Genomic DNA, 12,499 nt, shown 5'->3' on the forward strand with positions numbered 1-12,499 from the left:
CAATCTTAATTGAAAAAAAATTAAATATTAATTAAATTTACCTTTTGTTATATAGACGGTAACTTCACCAAACATTACAAATTCAATCAACTCTTTGTCACTATTTTGTAAATACAGGTTACAACACTAACAATCGAGTTCCTATATTTACAACAATTTAATGTCAAGACCAATGTATTGGGTCGAAACCCCATTTATCTAACACATTACATTACCCAAATGTCTTATGCGAAAAGTTATCAAAAGATTGACTGAACGTTAAATTATAGGTTACGACTAATCAATTTAATATGTCTAAAGCAATTAACTAGTGAACAGTAATTTCAGTTCTCACTCTCCTCTTCGGAAATGGCGGCGAGCTATGTATGGAGAAAATATGCAGATTATTTGTACACAAAGTGGGAGAAAACCTATCTATGGGACATGGTTGAACCTTACAGAAGACCTAAATCCTTCACTCCTGTCGTTGCTACTTATATCGCTGCTTTCTACACTGGAGTTATTGGCGCTGCCATCACTGAACAACTCTACAAGGTTCTATTTCCATTTCAATTTTCTCTTTTTTTGTTTCTTCATTATTCTGCTTACTGCAACTATAGCATTGATTGGTACCAATTATTTCAAGAAAAAAATTCTGTGTGGGTGTGTTGGGTTTTAAATTGGCAGAGAGACCGTTGGTGTAAATCAGTTTTACACTGACATCCATTAGGAATCCTCTATTTTTGCATGTTGTTAAAGAGTCCCACATCGGATAAGAAAAAGGTCCGACAATTTGTTTATAAGTGGCGACAATCCTCACCTCTTAAGCCAGTTTTATGAGGTTGTGTTAGGCCCAACCACAATTTCTAAGACTTGTATTATTAATTTTAGTTGTGATAAAAGTGAGGCGAGGTAGCAAAATAATAGAATTTTATTGGATATTTCACTGTGAAGATTCTTTTAATGGTAAATTCTTTTAACGTGATTCATTAAGCTGTTCAAGACTTCAAGTGTTTTGGTATTATGTTTGACTAATTGCTGCTTAAAATTTTGCTGGCTTAGATGATGTATTAGTTCTTTAAATTCTGTGAAACTTCCACATTCTGACAGCAGTATCGGTTTAGGGGCAGTAAGCATTATTTTATCAATTAATATCTGACCATTCTTGTCCAATATGATTTATTATTTTTCCATTATTTGAATTTGGTGCTTTGTGTTGCGAGATGCAAAACAGCCTTATAGTGTGATATCTTATGTCATATGCTGGTAGTTCAGCATTCTGTAATGGTTCAGATATCAACACCAGTAACAGAATGAATCTCAAACTCAAACACTTTTCACTAGTATAAATGATGAGAACAGGGAACAAATGGTTGAGTTGAGAAATACAAATACTGATGACCAATTAACAGTACAATTTATGGAAGGTAAAAATACTGAAAGTAAAATAGAGAAGAAGAAATCATTCCGGAGAATGCCAAAGGGAGGAAAAAGTCACTTCCATCAAATTCTTCACACCTATGATTGCCAACCCTCACTACTTCAGTATCAGTCACAAGGGAATATTTCTATTAGCATCTTACTCTCTCTCTTGCTTCTCACCTCCCAAAAGTGTGGATCAGTTGCCATTTGTCTCATTTCAGAAACTGATTCTGTGTTGCTAATTGTATTGCCACTTGTGCTATTATGAATCATAACATTCCTCATTTGATTTCATTTATTCATGTTCTTTTGGGCCAACCAATATACCAGTGTTGCTTTGAATGGTAAAATTTCAATCTCATCCTTTTGAGGAAACACTGGATTAACACATCACTCTAACACTCTTTCCAACATTCACATTTCTTTTATTGGGTGAAATTCATGTGGGTCCCACTATTTTAGAAATGTTCCCCACTAAAAGTGGCTAGACCGACATTAATTTGATTTGATAAGAGAGTTAGTGTTGGAATTCGGAAAGAGAGGTTAGAGTGAGTGTTACTAGCACTTCTCTTAACATGTTTGCTCATGGGACATGTCAAATTTGGGATTTTGACAGGTGCAAACTTGCTAGGTTTCACTTATATGCAGTTTAATTTAATTTATGCGTAGGTGTGAGATTTGAGACTAACCTCCTCTACTTTCTAGTGCTAGACTTACTTCCATGGCATTTATCTTAGTCATGTCCAGCTGGTTTTGGAGATGCTATACCATCTCTTGTGCTTGTTGATGTGAGTTAAAATGAAAGAACACGTTAACTTTGAATTAGTAGGATGAGAAGGTGATTTCTGTACTTGTAGATGTGAGTCAGAATGGAAGGACCTTTTAATTAACATTAGAATTTTTTTTCTTTAGTTAAGTAAGGATGATAAAATCTTGAATATGATTATAAATTCAAATTTTATGAAAAATTAATATTACAATTACTGTCTTTCCTTTAGCCAGTGTATCATGAATTATGTTGTGGTGTGGTGCCTGATACCTGTACAAGTATGTGATACATTAGGGTCAAAATTTGTGTAGAATTGGATTTTTATGCATAAGCTTAAGATATAGTATGAAGTAGTGAATAAATATTATGACTAGGACCATTAGTAAATTTTATAAAACGACTAGGGTAATGTCGATAACTTTAAAACATGACAGTGTTTGAATTTTTGCAAGAAAAGCTAAGAGAGAGTACGGTGAGAAACTGAGGAATATGAAAATTTCTCATGCCCTTCGAGAAATTTCACCCTAATAGGAGACATGGTCTGCTTTTGGAAAGGAATAAGCTACTCCATTCTCTGTGTGAAACCAAAGGTCTAAATCTAAGAGATTCACATTGTGCTGAGAGAGGACAGACTCAGACTTCGGAAAGGAAGAAAGACTTGTGTACAGTCGTGCAATAACAGAGGTGTAAATGAAGCAAAGAACTTCACCTCTTTTCCCTTTCTCTTACTTGGAAATTTGAACATTTTTGAGTATCCTGGGTTGCACATGCTTGCCCCCCAACATGAGATATAAAGGATTAGGGATTAGAGGGATTCGTGTTTTATTTCTTTTGTTATCTGAAGAGTTGTCTATCATTCTAATTTTTTTGGACCAGTATCTGCTTCGTACTTATTTCTGGAGTTCAACATGCATCCCACATTACCGATTGTGTTTATAATGCTTGTTAACTGTGTTACACTTTATAAACACGCAACCAAACATAATAGGGAGGAATAGAAAATAATTCAGCTCCGTTTGTGTTCTTCCATGCTTGTACTGTATATGAAAGTTGGCTTGTTTGTAAAATGCTCCTTGTTCTTGCCTTAAGTTTATTATTGCTTGTTAATGATAAAAATCACTACTCACTTTTCCTTGGTAGTTCTCTGTTGAAATGCTTGCTGATGGCATACCTTGAATCACTTGATAACTGGTTGGTTACTGATGTGTATACTGCATAGTAATAATGTTAACAATTGCTGATTTTTATTTTATTTTATGAAAATCACTTGTAATCATGACGCTGTGAGATTTTCCATATTTTTCGGCTGCATGTTACTCTGTGCTATTAACTTTAAATGCATCAAGAGGACCTATCTTTGACATACTAATCTTTATAATGAATTTTGTATTATCACAGGAAAAGTACTGGGAAGAGAACCCTGGGAAAGCAGTTCCTCTCATGAAACCAAAGTTTTATGGGGGACCATGGAGAGTAATGGGGGGTGAGATTCCAAAATACGAGTGAAAAGCTCTTGAGGCATGTTTCATGCTTAGTTCCAATTCATCACATCTCACCACTGTTTATAGTTAAGGACTGTTGGTGTCGATGGAAATTTTGCAATGTAATTTTCTGGCAAAACCCTTTATCATGTCAGAATTGTTTTCTTTTCTCTTGGCTCATGATATTGCTGAAGAATATATAATTTGATTATAATGTATATGAACTTGTATTCATTGTTGATAAAGGAAAAAAGTCAGAGTTGACAATTACATACTTATACTCAATGAATTAGAATCCACATAAACTAAATTATGCAGGAGAGTTAAAAAGGATACACAACAAGAAGGAAACAAAATAGAAAAGAAAATACAATAATCTTGATGCTAAAGAAGACTTTATGTACTTGAAGCCGCATAGTTCTAAATTGCGGTCCGCAACTGCAATTACTGTTTTTGTGATATCTGCAATGGCAACACAAATCCAATGCTGGATGAATCTACTATTTTTTTTTTTTTTTTTTGCAGTACCATGTGTAATTGCGACCGCAATTTAAAACCACTGAAAGTAGCTAAACATATAGTCATATTAATCTCATCAAAATACTTCTATCTTTGAGGAACATGAATTTTAGCGACCTGCAATATTTGAACAACTTCGGCCATAGTAGGACCACTAGATGGAATTTGAGATGTACACACCATAATAGCAAGCTTCAAAACAGGCAAAACCTCATCCTCAGGATTATTCATTCATGAAACTTGGATCAACACACTCCTAAGCATTACCATGTTCAAGCAAAACCCTCACATGATCATTCAATGTCAATACATTATCTTCACCATACTTTACTGGCCTCCGACCTGTCCCTATCTCAAGTATCATCACACCAAATCCATACGCATTAACTTTCTGGTTGACCCTTAAGCTCTGACAAGATAATTCAGTGGCCACATAATCTAATGCACTTTAAAGCCTAATTTAGGGTCAAAATTTGATGGATTCATACTCCATATGGATTGCAATTCTATATCCACTGTGGCTTTTGTTAAGGTTGGTTACGGTGTATGATCTTTTTCTTACACAAGCTTTGCATACTCTTTTTTATATCATTGTAAATTCAACAGGGTCGTCAATTTATCCATTTTTGGATTTATTAATCTTGTAGTATTTACATTTTATTGTTTAATTTACCTGTCAAACTTGTGTGGTTGTTTTGAGTGCAATGTAGCTGATCCTCCGACTTTCCTCGTGGGTGTATTTTGTTATTTAGATAGAAGAGACATGCAGTGCTGCTTTTTGCTCGATCATTGTTGCTTGATCTACTATCTCCAATATTGTTGTTTCATTATTAAGAAACACATCCACTCTTCTCATTAATTTACCAAATTGTCTAAATTATGGAATTTGATGGTTTAAACTTTCATGAGACCTCAATTGTATGAAAAAATGAAACCCAAATCTTCCCATTTGTGCACGTTTCATCTACTTAGCTTAGTCCAAATCCTCTACTTAACTTTTGGATTATACATGTCAAAAGGATTTTCTCTGAGGGGGTGTTTGTTTCTCTATTTTAAGACATTTTCCTTAGAATTGGAATGGTCATTTCAATTTTTGTTACTAGGTGACAAAATATGTGTAGGAATAATGTATTTAATAAACTTTTTAACCCTCAATCTCTGTTTTTTTTTTCTTCCCATGAAAGTGTGGTGGCAATGTTTCATATATCTTGCAATGTTTCATATATTCTATGCTCCTTGGAAACAAATTCCCACCTTTATATTTTTTGGGAAAGTTACTATGTATTTTTAGAGACGTCAAAATTGATTCTAGGGATGTAAAATTGATTCTGACATGTTTGGTTACTCTCAAGTATAATTGAATTTTGCCGTCAGAATCATCCTTACCATTCATGTGTTCATTTCTTGTATCAATATTGAGAAAGGTATGCATTCAATTTGTTTAATCAAAAAGGCTTGGGAGGCTATATTTAGTTGAGTTGAATGATGGGGAGACAACAATTTACAAAAGAGTGGGTGCATATATTGTTCTATGATATCTTGTTGTGATTGAGAGAGTCATGTATTGTGCTATCATGTAGAGGTAGTGTGGTATTGTGTTTGAGATAGACATCAAGTGAACAAAAATGCTTGTATTGTATTTTCATAAACCTAGTGGAATCTTAATCTCATTTGGCACTGCTTCTGCTCTTGAGATCGTATTTTTTTGAAAATGAAAACGATATTGTTCTAGTAACTAAGGATGATTGGTTCACGTAAAAAAATCATGGATGAATATATCATTAATAACAAAATGGATCATATGTCAGGGTTCTTGTATTCTGTACTTCTTCTAAGTTTCGTAAAGTATAGTTGACATTTTAATATATACCAGTGATATAGGTTAGTTTCCGAAGGATATTATGGGTAATGGAGTCAACACTAGTTTTTGGTATATGATTGTTGGTTGGGACTCTAGCCTCTGAGATCGTTTCCCACGTCTCTTTTCACTTTCAACTAAAAAATCCTGTAGGATTAGGGATATGGGAATGAACGTGGGAGGTGATCGGAATTGGTTGCTTTTTGACAGAGAGACTTGTTTGTTTGGAAGGAAGATATTGAGATATTGATATTTATTATATTTAATACACTATGATTGTTAGTATCATTATGAGTTATGATAAGATTGCATTCCTATTTAGATCATATTTCATGTATATAAATAGTTGATTTTCATCCCTTTCAATATTATGAGAAATATTCATATTCAAAATGGTATCTAGAGCTAGGTTTTTCTTTGGGTTTGGCCGACAAGGCTAACGCTAGTTTTTTAGTCTGTTTGGTTTCAAGTCAGTTGTGAAAGCGCAACCACCGCTAACGGTTGTTGGAGCCACCGACATAGACACGCGCTCTGGAATTAGAATCAGACTGCACCGATCTGCTTTCCGCCATTAAACGTCAATCAACGCGCCGCCTTCCCGCTGCTTTCAGTCACCACTGTCATCATCTGACTCACCTTGCTCTTCTGTGTTGTTTAGGGCCATCAACAACACTTGGGTCCCACTTTTTAGAGATTTGTCTTTGGACGTCATTCAAAGGTTTTTTGTTTAGTGGTATGATGGTTGTCAAACCGATTTTATCTCCGACCATTTTGGCTCTTTTTGGTAATTCTACAACTTGTCTTTCTCACTGCGTCGGATCATGGATTTTAGATTTCGGTGCTTCCGATCATGTAGTTGGTAATCCCTCTCTTATCTCTAACTTGTCACCTCCAAATATACCTCACAATATTATCCTTGCTAATGGTTCTAAGGCACAAGTTACTGGTATTGGTCAGGCCTCACCTCTGCCATCTCTATCATTGAACTATGTTTTATTTGTACCTGGTCGTCCTTTTAATTTGATATCAATTAGTAAGCTTACTGACTCTCTCAATTGTTGCATAACATTTTCTTCCAAGTCTTTCTGTATACATGATTGTAATAAAGGAAAGACAATTGGAACAGGATATGTATCACAAGGTATATATTACCTTCATAGTCAATCATCCACTATTTGTGGTGTTTCTGCATCTCCAGATATGATTCATCGTCGTTTGGGTCATCCAAGTTTTGATAAGTTAAAGGTGTTGGTTCCTCAACTTTCACATTTGAAGTCATTGGATTGTGAGTCATGTCAACTTGGCAAACATGTTAGAGCATCTTTCCCAAGCAGTCCCAACAAAAGATCCAAGTCTCCCTTTGATATTGTTCATTCTGATGTGTGGGGTCCTAGTCGGGTGATGTCTACTTTGGGATACAAATATTATGTCACTTTCATTGATGATTTTTCTAGATGCACCTGGATCACTTTACTGAAGGACCGTTCACAATTATTTGGTGCCTTTCAGACATTTTGTTTAGAGATAAAGAACCAATTTGGAAAAGGAATTTGAATTTTCCAGAGTGAAAATGCAAAAGAATATTTTTCTGCACCATTCAACTCTTTCATGGCTTCTCTTGGTATCATACATCAATCGAGTCGTCCCCACACACCACAACAAAATGGCGTCGCTGAAAGGAAACATCGCCATTTAGTTGATACAGCTTGAACCTTATTGATCAATGCTCATACACCTTTTAAGTTTTGGGGTGATGCTATTCTCACTGCTTGTTATTTGATAAACTCTATGTCATCCTCAGTATTGGATAATGAGATACCACACTCTCACTCTTATTTCCTAAGGACCCTTTGTACAGAGTCCCACTTCGTGTGTTCGGCTCTACATGTTTTGTTCATGATCTCACTCCTGGTTGCGATAAATTGTCTGCACGAGCTGTCAAATGTGTTTTTTTGGGCTATTTTAGAACCCAAAAGGGTTATCGATGTTATTCTCCATCTACACATCGCTTTTATATTTCAGCAGATGTTACTTTCTTTGAGGATATACCATTCTTTGCTTCACACACTACAACTAGTTCTACAACAGATGTTACCGATTCTCAGGTGATACCTATCTCTCTATTTCACCCAATATTTGAGCCACCTGTCTCTACTCAAAGTTCTCCACAGTTATAAGGTAACCCTGAGTTCCGCCGGTACAGTAATATTTACGAGCGTCGACATGTTGAAGCTCCAGAAACATCTCCTATTGATTCTAGTGATTCAGCTCTAAAGACTATTTCTACTGATTCTAGTGATTCGGCTACTGATCCAATCTCCTCTCCTGTTGTGGTCCCACCCGAGCCTTCTAATGACTTACCTATTGCTCTTCATAAAGGTAAAAGGTCAACTGCTAATCCTCATTCTGTCTACAACTTTTTGAGTTACCACCGACTGTCTCCTTCTACTTTGCTTTTGTTTATGCTCTGTCATCTGTCTCAATTCCTAAGACAGTTCATGAAGCATTATCTCACCAAAGATGGAAACAAGCCATGATTGATGAAATGGTAGCATTAGAATCCAACCATACTTGGGAGCTTGTTCCACCTCCTCCTGGAAAATCTATTGTTGGTTGTAGGTGGGTGTTTAATGTCAAAGTGGGACCTGACGAACAAGTTGATCGATTAAAGGCTCGATTAGTGGCTAAAGGCTATACCCAGGTCTATGGTCAAGATTACAACGATACCTTCTCACCAGTTGCGAAGATGACATCTGTTCGCCTCTTTATAGCTATGGCCGCCATGAAATGTTGGCCTTTATTTCAGTTGGATATCAAGAATATATACTTTCTTGCATGGTGAGTTGGAAGAAGAGATTTATATGGAGCAACCTCCTGAGTTTGTTGCTCAAGGGGAGCGTAGTCTGCTATGCAAATTGCAGAAGTCCTTATATGGCCTAAAACAATCACCTCGGACATGGTTTGGTCGATTTAGCAAAGTTTTGCAGTAGTTTGGGATGACCCGTTGTGAATCAGATCATTCTGTCTTTCTTAAATGTTCATCATCATAAAATAATCCTTTTGGCCATAGTTTTAAGCAAAAAGGATACATATGTTCTTCAGAACCTGAATATCTTGAAAGTCTAATTTTTGTTTGTTTGTATAGTCCTTAACCCATTCCACAAATTTCAATCATCGCATCCGTGATGACTATCCTTGTCTTCATTGATTATTGTTATCATACTTTTGGACTTAAATAAACAGATTATGATCTGAAAATTTGTTGATAAACAGCAACTTCTGCTCCCTTTTGGGCTTAAGATATGATTCCTTATTCTTTTTGCAGATTGGATCAGCAATCCAGAAAACTCGCTAAACAAGGCATCTGAAATTGGTGAAGGAGTGTTTCGAACAATTTTCAAAGTTCCGTTAGGATCACAACAAGGAAGAAATGTTGCAATCAAGAAACTTATCACATCAAACATACTTCAATATCTAGAAGACTTCGACAGGGAAGTTAGAATTCTAGGCAACGCCAGACATCCAAATTTGATAGCGTCGAAAGGATACTATTGGAATCCTCAACTACAGCTTTTAGCATCTGAATTTGCACCGAATAGTAACTTGCAATCCAAGTTACATGAAAATCTTCCTTCAAGTCCACCACTTTCTTGGCCTAATAGATTCAAGATTTTACTTGGAACAGCAAAGGGACTTGCACATTTGCATCATTCATTCAGACCACCAATCATTCACTACAACATAAAACCAAGCAACATCTTACTTGACGAAAACTTCAACGCAAAGATATCAGATTTCGGGTTAGCTAGGCTATTAACAAAGCTAGACAAGCATGTGATGAGTAACAGGTTTCAAAGTGCTTTAGGTTATGTAGCACCAGAACTAGCCTGTCAAATCTTAAGGGTCAATGAGAAATGTGATGTGTATGGTTTTGGTGTGATGATACTTGAAATAGTGACAGGTAAGAGGCCGGTGGAGTATGGTGAAGATAATGTGTTGATATTGAATGATCATGTGAGGGTTTTGCTTGAACATGGTAATGCTTTGGAGTGTGTTGATCCAAGTTTGATGAGCGAATATCCCGAGGATGAGGTTTTACCTGTTTTGAAGCTGGCTATGGTCTGTACATCTCAAATTCCATCTAGTAGGCCTACTATGGCAGAAGTTGTGCAAATATTGCAGGTCATTAAAACTTCTGTTCCTCAAAGGATGGAAGTATTTTGATGACACTAATACGCATATATGTTTAGCTATTTTCAGTGGTTTTAAACTGCGGTCACAATTACACATTGAACCTTTGTACTTCTGAGAAACACAGTAGATTCAACCACAATTGTAGTTTTGTTGTCATTGCAGTTATCTTAAAAACTGTTACTTGTGGCTTCGAGTACATAAAGTATTCTGTATTATCAAGATTATTGCATTTTTCTATTTTGTTTCCTTCATATTGTGTATCCTTTTTAACTATAATTCAGTTTATGTGGATTCTAGTTCATTGCGTATAAATATGTAATTATCAACTCCAAGTTTCCCTTTTATCAATAACATCAATTTATTAATGAGTGTATTTATTCCTAGTTAGGAGAGGTATCCACATCCAATGTGCCTCGAAAAGGAATACCTCAAACTAGTAATTTGTTAAAAAAAAAAGGTAAGACATAACTTTTTCATGATATAAATAAACAAGAGTATTGTAAACAAAACAAAATTTGGGTGCAGGACTAACTAAAACGGACAATCTTCATAGTTGTGTTCTAGGTCGCAGTTTGCGGGTAAGATCGAGTTAGTGACTAAAGAATGAGTACAATGTAAAACAAACTTTGAGAGAGGTGGAATCTTTCTACAAAGTTTTTAATCCTATATAAAATAAAATTCAATTGACGGTAACTTTAATAGTTGCTTAGCTTACTTCAATGGGGCCAAATATATTATGGTTTTATAGTTCGTATGAAAAATGTCCTACATGTATGTTGAACATCATTGTCAGATTGCAATTTTTGAATTTTTCTTTAAGTTTTGAGCTCAGCATTTTGATGTCTCTGAATGTTGAGACTCGAAATAATTCTACCTCTTATTATTATGATTTATAACCTTTCTAATTCTAACATCATATAATTCTTTGCAACTTGAGAAAGTATCAACATATTATCTCAAAACATGTTATGTAAAGTTCTGCTAAAAATGCCTCTAGGAATGATCAGCATTTTACAAATCCCATAACCACCAAGATGGTATGTTAGAATGAAGCTTCGTGGTGATTGCTTGGTACTCCTTTTCAAGAGTCAGTTCAACCTCCAATATAATTAGAGTGATAGTAATAAAAATAAGGAGTAATATGGTGAATCTAAATAATGAAAAAAGAATCTAGTGTCCCAAAAATAGCCAATATGTTATGTGTTAAAAGTTATAAGTCTCGCATAGAATAATTTTATGAGCTTATCACATCAAACATACTTCAATTTCTAGAAGTCTTTGACACTGAAGTTAGAATTCCAGGCAAAGCCAAACACCAAAGTTTGACAGCATTGAAAGATTACTATTGGACGCCACAACTACAACTTTTAGTATTTGAATTTGCTCCAAATGGTAACTTGCAATCCAAGTTACATGAAAAGCTTCCTTCAAATCCTTCACTTTCTTGCACACCAAACAATAATTTACTACAACAATTGCGGTTGTGTTGCCATCAGGGGCGGTTTCACCGCCCGGCGACCCCGAGCGGTCGCCCGGGCTCGATCGACGATTTTTCTACATTACACCCAACCCAAAAGCCAATTAACACACATACAAAAATAAAAATTTGGACAATCTAAAAATTCTCACACGCAAATAGGTCACGGAATTTTATTTAGCACACTATTGACGGGTTCATCTCTCTTATTTTAACGGGTTAATTGTTCAAATTGATCCTGTAATATACATAATGTCTGAAAAATGACCCTTCAAAATACAAAACATATACTATAGCATTGTAACTTGAATTTCTTCTTATTTTTGACTACCCTGTAATATATGTGTAGTCTAAAAAAGTGACCTACATGTTGAATTTTTTCATTATTTTTTTCATACATGTTTAGCACGTTAAAATATAGTTTTACATAAAAAATTAAATTTCTTCGACCAGGGATAAATTAATTATGAATTTTTATTCCCACATAATTATGAATTTCTTAAACAATTTATAATTAATTTGTATATCGTTTAAAGACTACAAAATTTCATTGTGAAGGTTCTTATCATGTTCTAGTCATGCCTACAAAATTAGGGAACTAAACTTGACTTGTTAGTATACGCTTACACGGAACAAAATTTCAATTTTGCACGTTTTGGTATTCGATTTATAGGTCGAGATTTCCTTTGTTTTGTTTTTTTTTTAGCTTTTGACACTTTAAAAGTTCATAATTAATTTGTCGTTTGTCGAAAATTTATAAATTTTTTGTGTAAAGCCATATTTTAACGTTCTTAAATCAC

General features: G+C 35.0%; 1 protein-coding gene across 1 annotated transcript; it reads left to right on the plus strand.

The window, feature by feature from the left end:
* Positions 1 to 206: 206 nt before the first annotated feature.
* LOC11437794 (uncharacterized protein At4g29660) lies at positions 207 to 3,875 on the plus strand. Its single transcript, XM_003621660.4, has 2 exons — positions 207 to 534; positions 3,569 to 3,875. Exons 1-2 carry the CDS (start codon positions 349 to 351, stop codon positions 3,674 to 3,676), a joined length of 294 nt encoding a protein of 97 aa, XP_003621708.1. The 5' UTR covers positions 207 to 348; the 3' UTR covers positions 3,677 to 3,875.
* The last annotated feature ends 8,624 nt before the right edge of the window (positions 3,876 to 12,499 follow it).

The sequence above is a fragment of the Medicago truncatula genome, chromosome 7 (assembly GCF_003473485.1).
Source record: "Medicago truncatula cultivar Jemalong A17 chromosome 7, MtrunA17r5.0-ANR, whole genome shotgun sequence".
NCBI lineage: Eukaryota > Viridiplantae > Streptophyta > Magnoliopsida > Fabales > Fabaceae > Medicago > Medicago truncatula.

What these genes read in the sequence shown, in the direction of transcription:
- LOC11437794 (XM_003621660.4), top strand. Translation starts at nt 349, where the DNA reads ATGGCGGCGAGCTATGTATGGAGAAAATATGCAGATTATTTGTACACA. An exon ending in TCACTGAACAACTCTACAAG is followed by an intron (nt 535 to 3,568) that starts GTTCTATTTCCA and finishes GTATTATCACAG; the next exon opens with GAAAAGTACTGGGAAGAGAA.